This window comes from Salvelinus alpinus, chromosome 33 (genome assembly GCF_045679555.1).
Source record: "Salvelinus alpinus chromosome 33, SLU_Salpinus.1, whole genome shotgun sequence".
Taxonomy (NCBI): domain Eukaryota; kingdom Metazoa; phylum Chordata; class Actinopteri; order Salmoniformes; family Salmonidae; genus Salvelinus; species Salvelinus alpinus.
In genome coordinates, this window is record NC_092118.1 from 14987742 (window position 1) to 15013088 (window position 25347).

A 25347-nucleotide genomic window follows, 5' to 3' on the forward strand; every position below is an offset into this window, starting at 1 on the left:
TGTGTGCATGCCTCTCAGCCAGACCATGTGATTCTCTGTGTGTGTCACAGGGCAGAGGATGCAGCTGCATTCTGGGCCCTCCTTCCTCTGGGATCCAGCTAGAGGACAGATAAGGTTGCCATGGTTACACTTACCCACGGTGACATCACGAGGAAAAGCTGGCTGCTGGTACATGCCGCTGCTGTGGGTGTTGCCCACGTCTGATTGTCCGATGCTTGCCTTCGCTATCCTCTAAAATACGAAAGCCAGTGTGATGGGTTTGCAGGGCCTCTCTCTCCCTCTTTCTCTCCTCCATACAGAGCAGGCATGCAGGCTATTAATAGACTGATTGTGAAAAAACGCTTGACCGGATTAAGCATTCTTTTTTTTCCTACAGTTTAAAACATTTTTTTTTTTACATTTCCTTCTTTTTTTTTCAGTAGCCCAATATTGTCTGAGCGGTTGAGTTGGCAGCTCATTTTAATTTGACTAGTTATAAAATGTTAAATGTGATTTAAGAGAGCAAGATAAAAGTAATAATCATTTGGGCTACATTGCTGTTGAGTACATCAGAGCATAGATAATCCAGACCAATGTAAAGGGAAGCGTTCTCTTGTCTATCCCAGTATTCATCAGGCTTATGAAATGAGGGGGGTTTTACCTTACGCAGTACACACATCCCAAATATTATGAGGAGGAGCTTAGGGAGGGTTATGTCATAGGAAAGCCTGTGGTGTCATGTCATCCCCTCGGTACAGCTCTCTCTGCTCTGGAGCCTGTCTGTGGTTGGCTGATAGCAGCCAGGTGTTTGTGGAATCTGTCACATCTCCTGAGTGGAGCAGTGATGTATAGCCCATTTACAGAACACCAGCCAGCCAGAGGGCTGCACACAACCCAAGGCACCAGGCACTCCTCCTCCTCCTCGTAAGGTACTACACAGTAATGTGGATTGTTTTTACTCTATATTAGTTTTCTCTATACCTCACCAGCTATGTAAATCCTTTATATAAGTCTATGTGGCTAAAAGCGTCAACATGCATCAGTTTGGCTGGCGGCGAACGAGTGTGCTCACATACTCAAAAGACATTCGCTTGAAAGAACGAGAAAAAAGAGCGGCAATAGTACTAGTTTATTTTGAGACGCTGTAGCCAGTATACACGTTAGAGGTTGACCGATTAATCGGTATGGCCGATTTCAAATTTTCATAACAATCGGTAATTGGCATTTTTGGACACAGATTGTGGGCGTTTTAAAGAAAAAAAAAGTCAGTTAAGAACACATTCTTATTTTCAATGACGGCCTAGGAACGGTGGGTTAACTGCCTCGTTCAGGGGCAGAACAACAGATTTTTACCTTGTCAGCTCGGGGATTCGATTTTGCAACCTTCCGGTTACTAGTCCAACGCTCTAACCACCTGCCTTACATTGCACTCCACGAGGAGCCTGCGTGGCAGGCTGGCTACCTGTTACATGAGTGCAGCAAGAAGCCAAGGTAAGTTGCTAGCTAGCATTAAACTGATCTTATAAAAAACAATCAACCTTAACATAATCACTACTTAACTACACATGGTTGATGATATTACTAGTTTATCTAACGTGTCCTGCGTTGCATATAATAGATGCGGTGCCTGTTTACTTCTTGCCGCACGGATCCCTTTTACGGGATAATTTTCGTAAACAACCGCTGAATTGCAGCACGCCAAATTCAAAAATAATATTAAAAATATTTATAATCATGGAATCACAAGTGAAATATAACAAAACACAGCTTAGCTTGTTGTTAATCCACCTATCGTGTCAGATTTTGAAAATATGCTTTACAGCGAAAGCAATCCAAGCGTTTGTGAGTGTATCAATCACTGCTAGAACAGCTAGCCTTAAATTAGCTTGGTCACGAAAGTCAGAAAAGCAATACAATTAATTGCTTACCTTTGATAATCTTCGGATGTTTGCACTCACAAGACTCCCAGTTACACAATAAATGTTTTTTTTGTTCGATAAAGATTAGTTTTATAACCAAAAACTGCCATTTGGTTTGCGCGTTATGTTCAGAAAACCACAGGCTCGTTCCGGTCCTGAAGGGCAGACGAAAATTCAAAAAGTATCCGTAATGTTCGTAGAAACATGTCAAAGGTTTTTATAATCAATCCTCAGGTTGTTTTTAACATACATAATCGATCATATTTCAACCGGATGGTAAACTGTTCAATACTACAGAGAAAGAAAATGTCGAGCCACATCTCTCCTGCGCAGGAACTAATCAAAGGACACCTGACGCGTTTTGAATAATCTCGCTCATTTTTCAAAATAAAAGCTTGAAACTAAGTCTAAAGCCTGGTCACAGCCTGAGGAAGCCATTGGAAAATGAATCTGGTTGATACCCCTTTAAATGGAGGAGGGGCAAGCAATGGAACAGGGATTTTTCCAAATAAAAGGCACTTCCGGGTTGGAGTTCCTCAGGTTTTCGCCTGCAAAATCAGTTCTGTTATACTCACAGACAATATTTTGACAGTTAGAGTGTTTTCTATCCTAATATGTCAATTATATGCATATTCTAATATCTGGGCCTGAGAAATAGTCCGTTTACCTTGGGAACGTTATTTTTCCAAACATAAAAATTCTGCCCCCTAGCTGAAAGAGGTTAATTTTTCATCGAATCACAAGCTTACTTCTCCAAACGGGTGATGATTTACCAAGAGCATTCGTGAAAAAAGCACTGTCGTTGCACACATGTGTACCTAACCATAAACATCAATGCCTTTCTTTAAAATAAATACACAAGTATATATTTTTAAACCTGCATATTTACTTTATATTGCCTGCTAACATGACTTTCTTTTAACTAGGGAAATTGTGTCACTTCTCTTGCGTTCCGTGCAAGCAGTCAGGGTATATGCAGCAGTTTGGGCCACCTGGCTCGTTGCGAACTGTGTGAAGACCATTTATTCCTAACAAAGACCGTAATTAATTTGCCAGAATTGTACATAATTATGACATAACATTGAAGGTTGTACAATGTAACAGAAATATTTAGACTTAGGGATGCCACCCGTTAGATAAAATACAGAACGGTTCCGTATTTCACTGAAAGAATAAACATTTTGTTTTCGAAATTATAGTTTCCGGATTTGACCGTATTAATGACCTAAGGCTCATATTTCTGTGTGTTATGTTATAATTAAGTCTATGATTTGATATTTGATAGAGCAGTCTGACTGAGCGGTGGTAGGCAGCAGCAGGCTCGTAAGCATTCATTCAAACAACAGTTTTGTGCGTTTACCAGCAGCTCTTCATTGTGCTTCAAGCATTGAGCTGTTTATTACTTTCAAGCCTATCAATTCCCGAGATTAGGCTAGTGTAATCGATGTGAAATGGCTAGCTAGTTAGCGGGGTGCGCGCTAATAGCGTTTCAATCGGTGACGGCACTCGCTCTGAGACCTTGAAGTAGTTGTTCTCCTTGCTCTGCAAGGGCTGCGGCATTTGTGGAGCAATGATAATGATGCTTCGAGGGTGGCTGTTTTCGATATGTAAATCAATACACAGAAGTATATATTTTTAAACCTGCATATTTAGCTGAAAGAAATCCAGGTTAGCAGGCAATATTAACCAGGTGAAATTGTGTCACTTCTCTTGCGTTCATTGCATGCAGAGTCAGGGTATATGCAACAGTTTTTGGCCTCCTGGCTCGTTGCGAACTAGTTTGCCAGAATTTTACGTAATTATGACATAACATTGAAGGTTGTGTAATGTAACAGGAATATTTAGACTTATGGATGCCACCCGTTAGATAAAATACAGAACGTGTCACGCCCTGACCATAGTTTTCTTTGTATGTTTCTATGTTTTGTTTGGTTAGGGTGTGATCTGAGTGGGCATTCTATGTTGTATGTCTAGTTTGTCTGTTTCTGTGTTTGGCCTGATATGGTTCTCAATCAGAGGCAGGTGTTAGTCGTTATCTCTGATTGGGAACCAGGTGATTTTGTGGAGCGATGGGTAACGATGCTTCGAGGGTGGCTGTTGTCGATTTGTTCCCGGTTCGAGCCCAGGTAGGAGCGAGGAGAGGGACGGAAGCTATATAAGATATATTGTTACACTGGCAATACTAAAGTGCCTATAAGAACATCCAATAGTCAAAGGTATATGAAATACAAACGGTATAGAGAAATAGTCCTATAATTCCTATAATAACTACAACCTAAAACTTCTTACCTTGGAATATTGAAGACTCATGTCAAAAGGATCCACCAGCTTTCATATGTTCTCATGTTCTGAGCAAGGAACTTAAACGTTAGCTCTTTTACATGGCACATATTGCACTTTTACTTTCTTCTCCAACACTTTGTTTTTGCATTATTTAAACCAAATTGAACATGTTTCATTATTTATTTGAGGCTAAATTGATTTTATTGATGTATTATATTAAGTTAAAATAAGTGTTCATTCAGCATTGTTGTAATTGTCATTATTACAAATAAATAAATACATTAAAACAAACCTGCCGATTTAATCGGTATCGGCTTTTTTTGGTACTCCAATTATCGGTATCGGCGTTGAAAAATCATAATCGGTCGACCTCTAATATACTTCCTCAAAATAATCTGAATTAATCGAAGATGACTCAAGAAATCTGAAATTGATTTTGATGTTTTTACCGACATCTTATTTGCGCAATTTTATATCTAACTGATGTTTGGTGCAGTATTTCTAAATGAAAAAATGTGCATGAAAACGAGTCGTCTCTTGTTGAAGGACAACAGAGACTTTACTGAAGAATCCCTACTGTTAACCAATCACTGACAGAGATTGCGCCTACCAACTTCGGCTTGCCTCAAACCTTTTTGTGTGCCCTAAAAACCCTTACCAAAGTCCAAAACGAACAAAAACGTCACATGTCGTCATTTATATATGCACAAACTCTTCCGAACTGTTTCCTCTGGGAAGCATGCGAGCGCCTTTAGTCACGTCTCTATTTGGGTCTTCAGGGTGCCCAATATAGAAAGCCGACTCCGTTGCTCTTAGCTACTAATTTTTTCCATGGATTTTCTCTGTACATTTGCCTTCCTCCTGTAATTCTCCAGCTTGTGTTATCCACTGTAGTCCTTCTATTAAGTTCTTGTAGGATAAATACGTTGCTGTTTTGAGCAATGGGCTGCAGCCTTCCAGCAGTAAGTCCTGTCAGTGGCATTGCCTTGTAAGACAGCTGTCAATATGAAAATGTCCAGTAATACAGTGGTGGTCACTGGTCCTGTTTGTGGACGTCTGTGTGTTTGATGTCCACAGCTCCACACACAGCTCTTCCAGGTGTTTTCTAAACACTTGGTTTGACCCACTCACATCAAAAAGAGAGCCCTGAAAACTGTTAGCTGCACTGGTGTACTAGGAGCACCTGTATGCTGGTCCTCTGAATCAGTCCCACCGTTAAAGGATTAGTGTATATAGATATATAATGGATTTGGACCTTGTTTTTAGTATGTATTGGGGTGGGTGTTTGTGTCTGTGTGTGTGTGTGTGTGACCGAGAGAGTGAGAGATTCTCACGAGAGAGAGAGGTGTTTACAACCGCACCTGTGTGGAGCAGTGCCCAGGGAGTTGAGACAGATTGTCAAGGTAAAACAACATCTAGTGTGATCATTTGGCCTTTTGGAAATATATACAGTACCAGTCAAAAGTTTGGACACACCCACTCTTTATTTTGACTATTTTCTACATTGTAGAATAATAGTGAAGACATCAAAACTATGAAATATCACATGGAATCATGTAGTAACCAAAAAAGTGTTCAACAAATCAAAATATATTTTAGATTCTTCAAAGTAGCCACACTGCCTTGATGACAGCTTGGCACACTCTTGGCATTCTCTCAACCAGCTTCACCTGGAATGCTTTTCCAACAGTCTTGAAGGAGTTTCCACATATGCTGAACACTTGTTGGCTGCTTTTCCTTCACTCTGCGGTCCAACTCATCCCAAACCATCTCAATTGGGTTGAGGTCTGGTGATTTGTGGAGGCCAGGTCATATAATGCAGCACACCATCACGCTCCTTCTTGGTCAAATAGCCCTTACACAGCCTGAAAGTGTGTTGGGTCATTGTCCTGTTGAAAAGCAAATGATAGTCCCACTAAGCGCGAACTAGATGGGATGGCGTATCGCTGCAAAATGCTGTGATAGCCATACTGGTTAAGTGTACCTTGAATTCTAAATAAATCACTGACAGTGTCACCAGCAAAGCACCATCGCACCACCTCCTCCATGCTTCACGGTGGGAACCACACATGCGGAGATCATCCGTTCACCTACTCTGCGTCTCACAAACACACAGTGGTTGGAACCACAAATCTCAAATTTGTACACATCAGACCAAAGGACAGATTTACACCGGTCTAATGTCCATTGCTCGTGTTTCTTGTCCCAAGCAAGTCTCTTCTTCTTATTGGTGTCCTTTAGTAGTGGTTTCTTTGCAGCAATTCGACCAGGAAGGCCTGATTTCACGCAGTCTCCTCTGAACAGTGGATGTTGAGATGTGTCTGTTACTTGAACTCTGAAGCATTTATTTGGTCTACAATTTCTACGGCTGGTAACTCTAATTAACCAATCCTCTGCAGCAAAGGTAACTCTGGGTCTTTCTTTTCTGTGGCGGTCCTCATGAGAGCCAGTTTCATCATAGCTCTTGATGGATTTTCAGATTGCACTTGAAGAAACTTCTTAAAGTTCTTGAAATTTTCTGGTTTGACTGACCTTCATGTTTTAAAGTAATGATGGACTGTCATTTTCTTTTAGATTTTGAGCTGTTCTTGCCATAATATGCACTTTGTGTTTTACCAAATAGGGCTATCTTCTGTATACCACCCCTACCTTGTGACAACACAACTGATTGGCTCAAATGCATTAAGAAGGAAAGGAATTCCACAAATGTAACTTTTAACAATGCACACCTGTTAATTAAAATGCATTCCAGGTGACTACCTCATGAAGCTGGTTGAGAGAATGCCAAGAGTGTACAAAGCTGTCATCAAGGCAAAGGGTGGCTATTTGAAGAATCTCAAATATAAAATATATTTTGGTTACTACATGATTCCATATGTGTTATTTTATAGTTTTGATGTCTTCACTATTATTCTACAATGTAGAAAATAGTAAAGATAAAGAAAAACCTTTGAATGGGGTAGGTGTGTCCAAACTTTTGACTGGTACTGCGTATATGATATATCGTAGAAATAATGTACCGATGGTCTACCACAGATTTAGGTTGCAGACTAGGCCTACACATTTCAATTTGGAAATCAGAAAATCTGGAGCACTAGTGCAGGGGTGTGTGTGTTTTGATTGTGACCTAGGGGATTTCCCTTCAGGGAAGTACAATTGTGCTGTGGAAGGGAAGTGATCTGTGCATCATTGAATACGAAACCGTTGCAATGCAGAATTACATTTCAATGCACCACAATTATGTGTTCAATATCAAGCATTAGCCTACCAGTACAATATTTGCATTGATGTTCTATTTTGGGGTTCTGGTTAGATTGCATCCATTATGATTGCATTGTTTTTGAGAGCCAACCTGTCACGTCTGACAGCCTGGTTGCTGGGCAGACTTGATGTGTTATGACACTTTGTTTTGTTTCCCCGTTCTTTTCCCTTAAATACCTCTATTCATAGATAGTCTACCCATCCATTACTGCTGTGGTGTTTTAGGAAAATATAACCAAACACATACACGCTGTGGTCTTTATTTGGGCAGCATAATATGTACGGCTGATTTAATGTCCTAAAATAAGGCTATGACTTGATCGTCTAATTGTACCTTCAGCCTCCATGAGCAGTTAAGGCAGGTGCTGGCTAGAACTCTGTGGTAGGCCTATGGTGAAGAACACCGCTACTGGCTTGTATGGTGATGCTGTGCAGATGCTGGTCAAGGATCGGACAGATCCTAGTCCTAGACAGGTAGGAGTGAGAAAGACACCACACACACACACATGGTCTGAGCAGGGCATCCGCCTCTGCTGCAGAGGGAATAGTTAAGGTCTGCAGCTGTGTCTCTGTCCGTGTTAATGTGTGTACATCCAAATCACATGTCCCAAGCCCATGTTTACTCTAGAACGGGCTTTATTTTCCAGGAGCTTTGTGTTGTTGTGTGTCTGGTCTTCATGTAAAGATGACACCCATGAAGCTATAGGCCTCCTCTCTGGCAGACAGACATCATCAGGAACTCTTAGTTTCTTTGATCAGAACCAGAAACCCGGTCCACTCTCCGAAATGTCCATGTTCTGTGTTTGAGTAAGTATTGTATTACACTGACTTTATGGCCTTTGAATATTTACCATATGTGATGTTTATACAGCATTTTGCCTCGTGTAACACTATACTTTATCTTTTGAGAAATCTGTGGGTTTGGCTGTATTGTTTTACCTGGTTCATTGTAAGTCTAAAATGTTTTGAATATGATTAGGTACATTTCCAAGGAGCTCTCTTTTCTCCGTACATGGTGTTTTCTCTCGAAGCTGAAACTATTCCTTGCAAACAGGAAGGGAACTCAATTTCCTGTGGGTTAATCTTGCTCTTGGTAGCTTCCTGTTCCATACAATCACGACCACACAGACACAACTGACCTAATACTCCATCTTACCTCACAGCAACCTTCACATTAAAGTCAATCATGTTTGTGTTTAGATGTATCCTTCCTATATGAACTATACGCTCTTCTCCAGCTGTACCCGCAGGAGAACCCTTTTTTGTTCCAGGTAGAACCTTTTTGAAAGGGTTCTACTTGGAACCAAAAGGGTTCTACCTGGAAATGAAAAGCGTTCTTCAAAGGGTTCTCCTATGGGGACAACTGACGGAGAGTATGAAGACTACTAGCTATAACAAAGATGCTACAAAACCCTGACCAAACACACCAAAGCATGAATGAATGTTTGAAATGTTGTATTGGTGTCAAATCGCCAATTGGCAACCCATCCCTTATGGGATTAATTAACACATAAACAAACATTATAATAATTCACTATGGTAATTAAAAGATGATTCTTCTTCCGGTGTTCTCTGCATTGTGCATCACATAAAGAGTGAAAAAATTTAAATCAAAACATAATAGTAAATAAGGTTATCTGAACAATAATTACATCCCTAGAGCAGTAAAATAATGTATGTATGTATGTATGTATGTACACTACTGTTCAAAAGTTTGGGGTCACTTGGAAATGTCCTTGTTTTTTAAAGAAAAGCACAAAAAATGTGTCCATTAAAATAACATCAAATTTATGAGAAATTCAGTGTTGACAATCATGTTGTAAATGACTATTGTAGCTGGAAACGGCAGACTTTTAATGGAATATCTACATACAGTTGAAGTCGGAAGTCTGCATACACCTTAGCCAAATACATTTAAACTCAGTTTTTCACAATTCCTGACATTTAATCGTAGTAAGCATTCCCTGTCTTAGGTCAGTTAGGATCATTACTTTATTTTAAGAATGTGAAATGTCAGAAAAATAGTAGAGAATGATTTATTTCAGCTTTTATTTCTTTCATCACATTCCCAGTGGGTCAGAAGTTTACATACACTCAATTAGTATTTGGTAGCATTGCCTTTAAATTGTTTAACTTCTTTGGAGTACCCCCCCTTCTTCTCAATTTCCGCCTAAAGACATACCCTAATCTAACTGCCTGTAGCTCAGGCCCAGAAGCAAGGATCTGCATATTTTTGGTATCATTTGAAAGGAAACACTCTGAATATTGTGGAAATGTGAATTGAATGTAGGAGAATATAACACAATAGATCTGGTAGGAGAAAATACAAGGAAATAAACATACGTTTTCTTTTTTTTTATTGTTGCTGCATCATCTTTCAAATGACCAAGAACAGCCAAACATACAGATAGGATGCTGTGGATGTTTTGAATGAAGAACATAAGATGGCAACAATAGCTGAGCAAAGTTTTAGACAGATAACTTCAAAAGTGACCGAGCTACATGACATTGAGCATGAAGTCACCCAGGTGTCCCACACAAATGTACCCAAATGTACCCAAGTGGCTGAATTGGTACAGTGATACATTTTGAAGGAAAGAACTATATACAAAATATATACACCCCAAAAATAATAAAAAATAATATATGAAAAAAATAAATAATAATAAACAAACAAATAACAAGGGTAACTATTTACACATTTTCTATTTACAATATTGTGAAGACCCTCAGTCTTCTACACAATATTGTGCTGCTGGTGCCATGGCCCATAGCAGTCTCTTTCTGCTGTAAAGCAAAGGCTTACTGAACAGGTGGTGCAGGTGATGGGGCATTTCCTGTGACAAAGGGCACAACGACGTCTCCCTACTGTGCCCTTTTTGCCCTGAGGCACATTCATGCCTGCAGAGATGAATCTAGGCAGGTGAACACCACTGGTTGGAGCAGAAGGGACAGAAGGTGCTGCAGTGGACTTGCTGTAGCTAGCAAGCTCCTGGATGAGCAGCTCCCTGAAGGCTAGCTGTGAGATGGGGGGCTGACCACAGCTCTTGGCCATTTCCTTCTGGAGGATGAAGGAATTCACCACAGCAATGTCAATGAAATGATAGAAAAATGTCTTGTACCATTTCATGGTCTTGTGGAAAACATTGTAGTATCCTATCAGCGCATCTGACAGGTCCACACCTCCCATGCCCTTGTTGTAGTCCTTCACAGCAGCTGGAATGGGGACATTTTTTGTGGTCCATGCCCCGGCACCGTCCTTCACACGCCTGACGACGTGATATCCACTGAAGGACTTGTGGATACTGGAGCACATGACCACCTCTCTGGTATCCATCCACTTCACAAACAGCAGGCCATCTTCACGGAACCATCGCATGGTACCCCGCTCAGCCCGCTTAGGCATGTCATTCACCTTTGTCTTTGGAAATCCCATCCTGTTGGTACGAATGGTGCCACAAGCCCACACCTCCCGCTTCCTCAGCTCTGTAAACAGGGTAGGGCTTGTGTAGAAGTTGTCCACAAACAGTTTGTAGCCCTTCCCTAGCAGCTGAAAATCCAATAACTCCATAACGGAATCATAACTCAGTCCATTACCGGTAGCAAAACTGTTTCCCCCCTCATAAACAAAGAAATTGCAAGTGTAGGCACACACAGAATCAGCCAAAACAAACAGTTTGTAACACCATTTGGTTGGTTTGTTACGCATGTATTGTTTGAAGCTGATTCGGTCCTTTGAGGCTACCATCCTCTCATCGATGGACAGGTTCTGGGCGGGCTGAAACTAGGTCTTGCGGGCCTCAACGATGTTGGGGTAGAGAGGTTTGATTTTGCAGAGCCTATCAAACCTTGGTGTGCCTCTCTTCTTGTCATTCTCCCCATCAACTTCTGGGTCACTGATGTGAAGCGCCCGTGAGATAGTCAGAAACCTTTTACAAGACTTGACAGTCATGGGGAAAGGCAGTTGATAGAGAGCTGATGTTTTCCAGTAGTCCCTTAGAGTTTTCAACTTCACCAGCCCCATGTAAATGACCATTGAAAAGTAGCAGAAAAGGTCTGACATGGAAATGGTCTTCCATGCCTCTTTCTTTCCTGCCTGCTTCTTAGCCCCATACTTATTGGTGTTCGACACCAGGGAATCAACAACTGACGAGGTGAAAAACAGTTGAAAAAGTTGAAGGGGGCTGTACTTTGCAGTCATGTCTAGTTGAGGTCCTCGCTGCCTTTTGGGTCTAAAAACTGGTGGATTTGGTTCCACATCATCTTCTAACACAGTGTCCCAACGACCCTCTGGCCCTCTGTCTGCAGGTTTCTCTCTTGATGATGCTGCCACCCGCGTGCTTCACGGTTGGGATGGTGTTCTTCGGCTTGCAAGCCTCCCCCTTTTTCCCCCAAACATAACGATGGTCATTATGGCCAAACAGTTCTATTTTTGTTTCATCAGACCAGAGGAAATTTCTCCAAAAAGTACGATCTTTGTCCCCATGTGCAGTTGCAAACCGTAGTCTGGATTTTTTATGGCGGTTTTGGAGCAGTGGCTTCTTCCTTGCTGAGCGGCCTTTCAGGTTATGTTGATATAGGACTCGTTTTACTGTGGATATAGATACTTTTGTACCTGTTAGTAACCGCAAAACACACAAACTGACAAACAGACAGTCTTTAAAAGGCATTCAGCAGCTGCCAGTCCTCAACCAGTCTCAACGTCAACAGTGAAGAGACAACTCCGGGATGCTGGCCTTCTAGGCAGAGTTCCTCTGTCCAGTCTTTTGTGTTCTTTTGCCCATCTTAGTCTTTTATTTTTATTGGCCAGTCTGAGATATGGCTTTTTCTTTGCAACTCTGCCTAGAAGGCCAGCATCCCGGAGTCGCCTCTTCACTGTTGACGTTGAGACTGGTGTTTTGCGGGTACTATTTAATGAAGCTGCCAGTTGAGGACTTGTGAGGCATCTGTTTCTCAAACTAGACACTCTAATGTACTTGTCCTCTTGCTCAGTTGTGCACCGGGGCCTCACACTCCTCTTTCTATTCTGGTTAGAGACGATTTGCGCTGTTCTGTGAAGGAGTAGTACACAGCGTTGTACGAGATCTTCAGTTTCTTGGCAATTTCTCGCATGGAATAGCCGTCATTTCTCAGAACAAGAATAGATGAGTTTCAGAAGAAAGTTCCTTGTTTCTAGCCATTTTGAGCCTGTAATCGATCCCACAAATGCTGATGCTCCAGATACTCAACTAGTCTAAAGAAAGACAATTTTATTGCTTCTTTAATCAGAACACCAGTTTTCAGCTGTGCTAAGATAATTGCAAAAGGTTTTTCTAATGATCAATTAGCCTTTTAAAATGATAAACTTGGATTAGCTAACAGAACGTGCCATTGGAACACAGGAGTGATGGTTGCTGATAATGAGCCTCTGTACGCCTATATAGATATTCCATAAAAAAATGTGCCGTTTCCAGCTACAATAGTCATTGACAACATTAACAATGTCTACACTGTATTTCTGATCAATTTGATATTTTAATGAACAAAAAAATAGCTTTTCTTTCAAAATGAGGACATTTAAGTAACCCCAAACCTTTGAACTGTTGTGTGTGTGTGTGTGTGTGTGTGTGTGTGTGTGTGTGTGTGCACTATGTTGGCAGTGACACTCCGTTGGCAGTGACACTCCCATGTTTTTGATTCGTTAAAGGGATGATGACTAATAGTGGACTGCGACATGTAATCAAGGAGCGCACAGAACAGAAACTTCCTCCTCTCCGCCTGTGTTTCCTGTTTGCTCATGATATCACAAATACCTGACCACTTGACCTAACCTCATCACCTGTTCTCATTACTTTTGGTTTCTCTTACTCTAGTTAGACAGTTGAGACTGAAAAAAGAGGCATCCCCGTTCAAGTCAGCATTCTGTCATTCTATTTCTATGGAGGTGACCTGTCCCAAGCTTCCTCATGCCTTTGTCCCACTGATTATCCTGCATGATTACAGATTCTCTGAGTGAAAACTACAACTGTAATCATCATGGATATCAGGAGTTATTTATAGCAGCTTGTCTTCCTTCCAGCATGGGGGAGTAATGAGGAGGGAGTACAGTCATCATTTAATTAAACTTCTTAGGAATAGTGTCGACAACATCCGGTGAAATTGGAGGGCGTGCAATTCAAATAAATAATCGTATTATAAAAAATTTATGAACATACATGTATCTTATATTGGTTAAAAGCTTAAATTCTTGTTAATCTAACTGCATTGTCCGATTTACAATAGGCTTTACAGCGGAAGCATACCATGCGATTGTTTGAGGACGACGCCCCACATCAACATATTTTTCAACCAGCACAGGCTTCATAAAATCACAAATGGCGATTTAAATAATCACTTACTTAAAAAAAAAAAAATCCTCTGTTTGCAATCCCAAGGGTCCCAGCTACAACATGAATGGTCATTTTGTTTGATAAAATCCTTTATATCCCAAAAAGTCTGTTCAGTTGGCGCCATCGATTTCAGTAATCCACTCGTTCAACATGCAGACAAAGGAAAACAAAAAGCTACCACTAAACTTTGTTCAAACAAGTCAAACTATGTCTCTATTCAATCCTCAGGTACCCTAAAATGTAAATATACTATAATATTTCATACAGAAAGAAGTAAGTTCAATAGAAAAGTAAAATTAGTAAGTGTGTGTCCTCTTCGTCACGCTCCCACTGACTGATTTCCAACTGTGACTCTTTGTACCAAAACTCAAAATTCTTCCTCGTTTTGGAAGAAACAAGCCTGAAACCTTGAACAGACTGTTGACATCTAGTGGAAGCCATAGGAATTGCAATCTGGGAGCTGGAATTGCATAGGACCCATAGCCTTCCATTATAAAAGCATGGGATCTCAACAAAGAAAAATTCTGGTTGGTTTTTCTTTGGATTTTCCTCTACCATATCAATTGTGTTATAGTCTCATACATTATTTAAACTTTTCTACAAACTTCAAAGTGGTTTCTATCCAATACTACCAATTATATGCATATCCTGGCTTCTGGGCCTGAGTAACAGGCAGTTTACTTTGGGCACGTCAGTCAGGCGGAAATTCTGAAAAATGGACCCTTGCCTGAAGATGTTTTTTTAATGAGTGAGGTAGCTAACCTTCTCATCCACAGCTAAGACTCTCAATTGCTAATCACACACACACACACACAATCGGAGCACCATCGCTAGACAGAGAATCAGGATGAGGGAACTTGCTATATACCTTCATTAACACTACAACACAGAGCATGACCGAGCCCCAGTCGTCCTACTGAAAGCTCTCTGCTACAGGTTATTTCTGGGCTGTCAGTAGTATGGCCTGCACTGTGCTGTGTTGTGTATAGTCTTTGAAGCAGGCCGGAGAGGAGAGGAGAGGAGCTGAGGCTGCTGTCTCTGGGAGGGCTCAGTAACACAAAGAGCCCCTTTAACCATAGATCAAGGCCCAGGCTGTACACTTGGCTGTCCACACCTGCCTAACCTTTGTTTCTCAACAGGGCCTCCCTGGCCACGGCTCAAGCCTGACTAAATGTGAATCATGGTGTAAATATACCAAACATCCCCTCCCGCAAGATTAAGACACTCATTGTTTTATGTAACTCTACTTTGGGATTAGATAATCACCATTTTGGGGGTATTTGTTCCTGTCATATTTTTGTTCTGGAACATTAGACGTTGATTAGCTAGTCATTTGCTTTGGCCCTATGCTACAAGGCTTAATATTCCTGAAGCAGTTTCCATCAGATAGTATTGTTAGCATTTGCTACATGAGTCAAATGGGTGAATGCAAGGCTGTGCTGTCCTGGCTGAAACAATATTCACTCCCAGTGTTCTCCTACTGTTTATGGGTGTCTAGGAGGGGAGAAAAGGTCCCAGTCAGGGATTTGGCCATCTGCATTTATCTTCAACAGGAATGCTAATGTTCGGTGGTATTGTTCTCGGTATTCAATGTGTAGTATCATAGCAACAAGTTTCACTGGCCTTTTAAATAGTGTCCCTGCAGATGGCCTCTTCAGGATTGTTCCCAGCAGTAGAACACAGCAGCAGTAGCACATATTTTTATGGCTGTAACAGCCATGCATAATGTCATCAGATTAGGACCTGATTTCTGCAGTGTCCTCTCTGTACCAGACCCTGTTCTGCACTCCACTGACACTTCACAACAAGCTGTTTTAATCACTGCTCCAGATTATAGTGAATCATTAAAAAGATAATCCCATCAGAGGAGAAGACGAGAGCAGAGTTTAGCCCCACTGGAGTAAACAGTCCTCAGTGATCAAGAGCTCCTCTCTCTCCTCCTGACTCACTAACCACCCTTCTCTGACCCAGAGGTCTACCGATAACCGTTAAGCCCTACGCCCTCATGACCGGTACTGCCAGTCACACCCTACCGATGCGGTAAGGCCCTTCCCAGTCAGACACGTCCCACTAATAAGGCCACTCTCTGAGTCACCACAGCAGTGAAAGGAAGAACCACAGGAGGGGAAGAGGGAGGAAAACAATGGACGTTGGAAATTCTTCAGCGTGTGTCTGTACTGTCTTCTAACATCTGGCCCCACGGCTGGAAGGATGTGTGTGTGAGGGGGTTGGTTAGGGTAAATGCATGGAGAGGCAGTGAATTATAAGCCTTCTTCATTGTCTTAGGCTCCTGTATTGAGAGAGAGGTCATGTATTTATTGTTAATGCTGTACATTGATATACTGCTGGAAGTAATTTGCATGTGTATGGGATAGAGACAAATCTCTTTAAAATGTAATCTGGACACGGTTTTAATTGAATGTGTCCAGTTACTGGTCATACAGAGTATGTATGTCAGTTACAGCCTTGCCCCCTTCCTCTCCCCTTATAGCTTCACCACTCAGTGTCCTGTTCATCCTAAGACGAGGCCCCCTTGTCACATGGTCCACAAACATCATGGACATTTTTCTCATGGCTTGGGGCCCCGCTGTCTGCTTTGCAGTGTACTGTTGGCAAAATGTATGACCTCCAGCCTTACAAACACTTGACAGGAATGTGGGGTAGGGGGGCGGCTTTGGTTAAATGGGTCAGGTCCCCCCCACATAATGGCGGGCCGACTGTGGGAGTCTCAGGGGCAGACAGTGGGAGGGAGGAGCAGCACAAACCCTGCCTGCGCCAATTATGGACATTAATAACATCCACATTGAAATGCCATGAAAATCAGGGTCAAGGGGTTAACTGTGTGTTCATTAGAGATATGGGAGTTCAAGAGAACAACTACATACCCACACCCTGGCTGAACTACCGTACTGTACATACGCACACCCTGGCTAAACTACCGTACTGTACATACCCACACCCTGGCTAAACTACCGTACTGTACATACCCACACCCTGGCTAAACTACCGTACTGTACATACCCACACCCTGACTAAACTACCGTACTGTACATACCCACACCCTGACTAAACTACCGTACTGTACATACCCACACCCTGACTAAACTACCGTACTGTACATACCCACACCCTGGCTAAACTACCGTACTGTACATACCCACACCCTGGCTAAACTACCGTACTGTACATACCCACACCCTGGCTAAACTACCGTACTGTACATACCCACACCCTGGCTAAACTACCGTACTGTACATACCCACACCCTGGCTAAACTACCGTACTGTACATACCCACACCCTGGCTAAACTACCGTACTGTACATGCCCACACCCTGGCTAAACTACCGTACTGTACATACCCACACCCTGGCTAAACTACCGTACTGTACATACCCACACCCTGGCTAAACTACCGTACTGTACATACCCACACCCTGGCTAAACTACCGTACTGTACATACCCACACCCTGGCTAAACTACCGTACTGTACATACCCACACCCTGACTAAACTACCGTACTGTACATACCCACACCCTGGCTAAACTACCGTACTGTACATACCCACACCCTGGCTAAACTACCGTACTGTACATACCCACACCCTGACTAAACTACCGTACTGTACATACCCACACCCTGGCTAAACTACCGTACTGTACATACTGACAACACTAGCCCTCCTCCTACCCACACACTGACAACACTAGCCCTTCTCCTACCCACACCCTGACAACACTAGCCCTTCTCCTACCCACACCCTGACAACACTAGCCCTTCTCCTACCCACACCCTGACAACACTAGCCCTCCTCCGACCCACACCCTGACAACACTAGCCCTCCTCCGACCCACACCCTGACAACACTAGCCCTTCTACTACCCACACCCTGACAACACTAGCCCTCCTCCTACCCACACCCTGACAACACTAGCCCTCCTCCGACCCACACCCTGACAACACTAGCCCTCCTCCTACCCACACCCTGACAACACTAGCCCTCCTCCTACCCACACCCTGACAACACTAGCCCTCCTCCTACCCACACCCTGACAACACTAGCCCTCCTCCTACCCACACCCTGACAACACTAGCCCTTCTCCTACCCACACCCTGACAACACTAGCCCTCCTCCTACCCACACCCAGACAACACTAGCCCTCCTCCTACCCACACCCTGACAACACTAGCCCTCCTCCTACCCACACCCAGACAACACTAGCCCTCCTCCTACCCACACCCTGAAAACACTAGCCCTCCTCCTACCCACACCCTGACAACACTAGCCCTTCTCCTACCCACACCCTGACAACACTAGCCCTTCTCCTACCCACACCCTGACAACACTAGCCCTCCTCCTACCCACACCCTGACAACACTAGCCCTTCTCCTACCCACACCCTGACAACACTAGCCCTCCTCCTACCCACACCCAGACAACACTAGCCCTTCTCCTACCCACACCCTGACAACACTAGCCCTCCTCCTACCCACACCCTGACAACACTAGCCCTTCTCCTACCCACACCCTGACAACACTAGCCCTCCTCCTACCCACACCCAGACAACACTAGCCCTTCTCCTACCCACACCCTGACAACACTAGCCCTTCTCCTACCCACACCCTGACAACACTATCCCTTCTCCTACCCACACCCTGACAACACTAGCCCTCCTCCTACCCACACCCTGACAACACTAGCCCTTCTCCTACCCACACCCTGACAACACTAGCCCTCCTCCTACCCACACCCAGACAACACTAGCCCTTCTCCTACCCACACCCTGACAACACTAGCCCTCCTCCTACCCACACCCTGACAACACTAGCCCTCCTCCTACCCACACCCTGACAACACTAGCCCTCCTCCTACCCACACCCTGACAACACTAGCCCTCCTCCTACCCACACCCTGACAACACTAGCCCCCCTCCTACCCACACCCAGACAACAGTAGCCCTTCTCCTACCCACACCCTGACAACACTAGCCCTTCTCCTACCCAGACAACACTAGCCCTCCTCCTACCCACACCCAGACAACACTAGCCCTCCTCCTACCCACACCCTGACAACACTAGCCCTTCTCCTACCCACACCCTGACAACACTAGCCCTTCTCCTACCCACACCCTGACAACACTAGCCCTTCTCCTACCCACACACTGCCAACACTAGCCCTCCTCCTACCCACACCCTGACAACACTAGCCCTCCTCCTACCCACACCCTGACAACACTAGCCCTCCTCCTACCCACACCCTGACAACACTAGCCCTCCTCCTACCCACACCCTGACAACACTAGCCCTCCTCCTACCCACACCCTGACAACACTAGCCCTCCTCCTACCCAGACCCTGAAAACACTAGCCCTCCTCCTACCCACACCCTGAAAACACTAGCCCTCCTCCTACCCACACCCTGACAACACTAGCCCTTCTCCTACCCAGACCCTGAAAACACTCAAACTGATTCAAACAGGATTTCTGAGGGGAAATAAATGTTGCTGGTCATGTTAATCCTGTAACTTCTTAGTCATATAATATTATTAAAATATTCCCAGTCTGGCCATTCCAGACATGTTAGTATGAAAGAAGGCTATGCTGTGTCACTTATTGTGAACTCTATGGCTGTCTCCACCCTGCTTCTCAGCTCTCCCAAACCAGCATCTCCATTTCTGGGCCCGGCACCAAATAGCTGGGACTCATATTTGTGCTGTCTTCACCAGGTCCACTCAGCATTAGCCAGACAAAACATGAACTGTCTAGAGCAGACCCTAATAGTCCTGATGATGATTACTGTGATGATGGGGATGCAGAGGAGGTTGGTCATAATGTTGTTAGGTGTTTGCTTGTTTTTCTTTTTCTTCTCCAGCGCAGCTCCTCTGCATTAGAGCAGCTGTATCATTACAGCTAAATGCCTGGATACCAGAAGGGCTTGTTGTGCATCAGTCAGACTTCTAAAAGTGGATTTGTGGGTGCAGAGCTGTAATTTAAAGCTGCAGGCCAAAGTGCAGTCACGGGTGGAGCAGTACTGTGGGGAGGACAGAGGACACTGTTAGCCTGTTTGTGTGATGAATTCACCACCACTGTCTGTCTGGGCAATGGTGTTTCTTTTGTAGTGTTACTGTTAGCTTAATCCACACTGGCAGGCAGCACTGAGGTCCAGGTAGACCTTGCTCACCTAGAATGAACCTCAAAACAAACTGAAGATGGTCCATCTTTTTATAGCAAACAAACGTTCACTTGCACTGTAAACCAGATTGCATCTGTGCTGTCTGCTCTGTGCAACATGCGTCTATAATGTTTGCAGATTACACTTCACATTGGTGCTCACAAAAGTGCAACAAACACTGTCAGAGTCTCTCACCCCCAGTGATCCAGTAACACTGGGATACAACGGTAGCGAAGCTGCTGTGTGTGTGTTAAGTAACACTGCAGTGGTGACGTCCCAGTGGTCTGTGGTTCAGTCAGTGTTTGGGGTATAATGGTCCTCAGGCTCTCTCTCTCTCTCTCTGTCAGTCTGCTGGTTACCCGGTAAAGAGCATTGCCCTCCAGGCAGCCTCCGCCCCCTCTTCTCTCAGCATGAAACCCAGACCATCACAAGTGCTCTGCAAACGGAGAGAGCACATGATAGGCTTTTAAAACCGTGACTGAGTATCCAGCCACCCAGAGACACTCCGAGGTCTACCACAAATTCAATCTCTCTGTCAGCCTTTAGAAGAAAATCCGTACTTTTTGGAATATTGTTTTTTACACGGGCACTAAATAATTACCTCCCGTGGACTTTTACCCTGTTTTGGAATGCTCATTATCACAGTGTTAACCGCTTACCCTCATTACCATTAATGATGTTAGTGACACCTCTCTCTCTCTCTCTCTCTCCCTGTCTTAGAGCGCAGCGATGGAGGAAACTGTAATATGGGAACAGCACACAGTGACCCTTCACAGAGTAAGTGTTTTACCTCTCTCCATTACTCTCTCTCTCTCTCCATTCCTATGTAGCCCTCTCCATCCCTACATCATCATCCCTTTCTCTCAGTGCCGGGAAGGCCAGCTGCAGGATCAGGAAGTGTGCTGATGAAACACACAATGGGCCCAGCATACAGATGTCAGGAAGCTGTGGTGAGGAAGAGAGAGCTATGTAGCGTCCTCTTCCTGTGTGTTTCTCTACTCTTCCTGTTGGCAGCCAGCCCCATGGCTCTTCAGGATCACAGGGAATACTGTATGTTGTGTGGACTACACATGAACCAGTCTGTTAGTACCTAAGGCTGGGAGTTGCCAGTGACCTCACGATACGATATCGAGATACTTAGGTACCGATACGATATGTATTGCAATTCTCACGATTCCTAATGTATTGCGATTCAATACTGTGGTTTTATTATGATTCCATGGTCCAAACATTTTGCTCACCATGTGTCTGCTGCAGAGGGATGAGAGAGAGCTATGAGAAAACAAGTCATGGAAATAAGTGTGCAAAAGTAACTAAACTAAATAAAATAGTATTGCGATATTGTCAAAAAGATATGATATATCGTCAAAAATAATATCCTGATATCTAACTGTAGCAATTTATTTTTCTGTCCACCATTAGTACCCTATATAAATATTAGCATTTTTTTAATCCATGGATTTACACATTTTTTTATTAGAATTCAAATTCACTGACCAGTGTACAATGTTGCCAATTCTTTTTTTTGTCTGGGTCTCAACTTCCTGTTGAGAGTTAGAATAGTAAAATACACAAGGTGCAATTTCTACATGTGGTTGTGCATCAGAGGATTTTCTCTTGTCATGTCAGTCACAGTGATGATCGTCCCATGTCCTCCATCACTTGATTTAAAGAAATGATGAATAACCAGACACTGACGATGATTTACGGTTGATGAGAAGCACATTTACTTATTGATTATAATGTGGGTTAGAAAAGTCCTCTTGATTGTTGCTGGTCACCTGTAAAAGGTGAGAAACGGTGTTTTAAGAGTTTGAGTTGGGAGCAACGGCCGTTGGTTCGGCGGCAAACTCTTGTTGTGCGTCTCCCGATTTAATATAGGCTGTTTCTGGTCGTACATTAAGTGATCGAAAGTACAATGTGATATCGTTTACTAATTAAAACGTAAAGTTAGTTTATTTATGTTTATTGGAGAGGGTTCTGTTCATTTCCTGTTCAGAGAATTGACTGGCAGGTGGGGTGCGTTGGAGCGCATAGTTAATGAATGGTACGGGTAGTGCTCTAATAGCTTATCTCGAGAGGGACATACATGTTCATATTCCCAAAGTCTAGTTATTCATTAAGCACGGCTTCATTGAGATATGTGCTGGGATATATTCAAGGATGTTTATGATCTGAACGACGTTTAGATTGTTAATTAATTGGTGTGTGTGAAATGCCTTGTTTTCATTGGTCAAATGCACTAGGGGTAGGGGTGTAAGAACCCTGTATTCTCATTGTTTAAGAGACAGGACAGGGAACGGGTCGGCATGCTGCCGGTTACGGGCATATTGAAGCATTGATTTTGTTAGTCACTCCCTCTCAGATATCAACATGGCATAAGTCATGGCAAAGTGTGTACAATTGCACAAAACTTGCTTCAAAACAGACACGTTTTCTCTACGCTCCATGGCAAATGTGTAGAATTGCACGAAACTTGAGGTTGAACCAAATCTCGCTTGTTTTCAGGAGCTTTGGTCCCAGGAAACAGAATTTCTAATTTGGTCCCAGGCTGAAATAGTTTAACAACCCCTACACTAGAGCATTGGAAAGCAAAACTACTGCAACAGGAGTAGAATCACAACAGTGGTGAAGGCATAACTCTGGCACCACCCGCTCCCTTTACAAAACCATATTATTATCCCACTTACACTGGTATAGGCCTACCACTTAAATTAGTTTACTGCATGATTGCACTGTGGTAAGCATTTTTTTGTTTACACTTTTCAATGACATACACTCTCAGGACTAGACTAGTGAAACAGGTGATGTTGATTGGGACTATCTCATTGGCTGTCTGGAGGGGTGCAATGTTTAATAACATAGCGACCATAGGAGTTGGCTACACAACACTAACAGATCTGGGACCAGGCTAGAGGCATGCAGTCAATGTGTGGTTGTGCCAGCGAGCGGAGCACCATCAGGGTTATTAGAAGTGTCTCTCCTCTCAGTCTCCAGTCCTGAGTGGCGTCCTGGCCTGGCCATCTGTCAGGAGATCAGGAGTCAGGACAGAGTCAGGCTGGCTGTGATAATGGAGAAAAACAAGATAATGGAGGCTCCAGTCAGAGGTGACAGACTGACTAGAGAGGAGAGAGACCTGAGAGCAGATCAGATCACTGTGCCAGACACAGCGCTCTGTCTCTCTCTCTCTCTCTCTGTGTCTCTCTCTCTCTGTCTCTCTCTCTCTCTCTCTCTGTGTCTCTCTCTCTCTGTGTCTCTCTCTCTCTGTGTCTCTCTCTCTCTGTCTTTGTCTCTCTGTCTTTGTCTCTCTCTCTCTCTGTCTTTGTCTTTCTCTCTCTCTCTCTCTCTCTCTCTCTCTCTCTCTCTCTCTCTCTCTCTCTCTCTCTCTCTCTCTCTCTCTCTCTCTCTCTCTCTCTCTCTCTCTCTCTCTCTCTCTCTCTCTCTCTCTCTCTCTCTCTCTCTCTCTCTCTCTCTCTCTCTCTCTCTCTCTCTCTTTGTCTCTGTCATGTCCAACCATGGGCATAACACACACTAATCATTTTGCTAAAGCTAGGCTATATGAAGGGATGGTTGATGATAGGTTCCTTTTGACTTAAATAGAATGACTAGTTTAGAGTAGCTGTGTTTTTTTTCTATGTATCGGATCTGCTACGCTAACTGGACTGAGGAAGTATGGGCTATGTAGTCTACTGTGTACAGTATTATGTTCATCAATTGCATTGAGGCAAAAACTCACAGATGGATGAAATGAAGAAAACATACACTGTTCCCCCAGACCTCATGTCCTCTCCAACTTCTGTTGTGTGTGTGATGTGTGCAGGCCCCAGGGTTTGGGTTCGGCATAGCCATCTCAGGGGGCCGGGACAACCCTCACTTCCAGAGTGGTGAGACTTCCATTGTCATCTCCGACGTCCTGAAGGGAGGCCCAGCAGAGGGACTCTTATCGTAAGTGCAGAAAACACTTTCAATGGAGATTTTCTGTGAGCATAATTTTTAGTTCAGGACGAGGCTTAATCTGGGTCTGGGTAACCAGCCCTATATGTTACCGCTATGGTCTTGATTTGGGAGTGGTTAATGAAGATCCTGACTGGGATTGAGGCTCGTCTCTCTTCTCCTTCCAGGGAAAATGACCGTGTGGTAATGGTCAACGCGGTGTCCATGGACAACGTAGAGCATGCGTACGCAGTGCAGCAGCTTCGGAAGAGTGGAAAGAACGCAAAAATAGTGAGTTGATGTATTCCTCAGGGGAATGGACAGCAGGCTAACCTTAACGTTATGGTCCTCAGCAAGTACATTCCTCTTCTATGAATGCCACCCCAGGGATTTAGACACGTTTCTCACTCCATTGAGTTGATAAGAGGTCATTGGTTGAGAATGACATTATGTCCCTTTCTTTCCCCCCCAGACGATCCGAAGAAAACGGAAGGTTCAGATCCCGGTGTCTCGCCCGGGGGACAGGGAGACTATGTCCGAGCACGAGGAAGAGGACACTGATGAAGACGATGGTTACGAGCAGCACAGCGGTCGCAGCGGGCCCACCAGCGCCTACGGCGCGGCGAGTGGCGGCACGGCCAGCAGGCGGACGAATGACCGCGAGCGTGAACGCAGCAACAGCAGCCGGCGGGAGCACAGTGCCTCGCGAGAGAGGAGCATCTCACCCCACTCTGGCCGATCCCAAGGCTCCTCTACACCGTCCCGCCCTGCCAAAGTCACTCTTGTCAAGTCCCGCAAGAATGAAGGTGGGCGCCGCAATGTCCAGCTAGGTCTTTCTTTTGCGTTGTCAGTTTGACCCTAATGTTTTTTAAGGTGTGGTATTGCACAGAGCTCTGCTAATATTGTTTTGTTTTTGTTGTTCAAAGTAGAGTATGGTCTGCGTTTGGCCAGCCACATCTTTGTGAAGGACATCTCCCCAGAGAGCCTGGCAGCACGGGACGGAAACATCCAGGAGGGAGACGTGGTGCTGAAGGTGAGAACCAGACACATGATGGGGCTACTCGTTATGCACGATGACCTGGAGTAGGAATGTTACCGGTTCAAATCCTGGGACGGGCATTCAAAGAAACGGGGACTGAACTGAGATACAGAGCATAAATATACTAAGCATACCACTTCCTATGAGGCAATATTTTGGGCATGCATTCACTAGCAAGCTAGTGTAAATATTGGAAGGTTGCCAGGGCCTCACAAAGAGTTAGAGAGGGGAGGGATATACAATGTCATACCTTCACACGAACTTCATCAACACAACACACTGTTTCACTATGACATCTAGTCATTCTAGCCTTCTCTGTTTTATATGTCCCCTCTGAGAGAGATGCCTGTAATGTGAGTTCAAAGTTCATTAGTGTGCTTCTCAGTACCCAA

The 25347-nt window shown here is 43.9% G+C and overlaps 1 protein-coding gene across 16 annotated transcripts in view; it reads left to right on the forward strand.

Annotated features, from left to right (window-relative positions):
* Nucleotides 1-25347, forward strand: part of LOC139563216 (tight junction protein ZO-1-like) — a 153652-nt gene that overhangs the window by 88888 nt on the left and 39417 nt on the right. For 10 of the 16 annotated variants that reach the window (XM_071381608.1, XM_071381615.1, XM_071381616.1 and 7 more), the window contains 5 exons: nt 20704-20760; nt 23804-23928; nt 24105-24207; nt 24389-24722; nt 24843-24949. In XM_071381608.1, the coding sequence (XP_071237709.1) occupies nt 20704-20760; nt 23804-23928; nt 24105-24207; nt 24389-24722; nt 24843-24949 (726 nt within the window). The remainder of the gene's footprint in view (nt 1-20703; nt 20761-23803; nt 23929-24104; nt 24208-24388; nt 24723-24842; nt 24950-25347) is intronic. The other 6 variants (XM_071381610.1, XM_071381614.1, XM_071381618.1 and 3 more) reach the window with 1 other exon arrangement.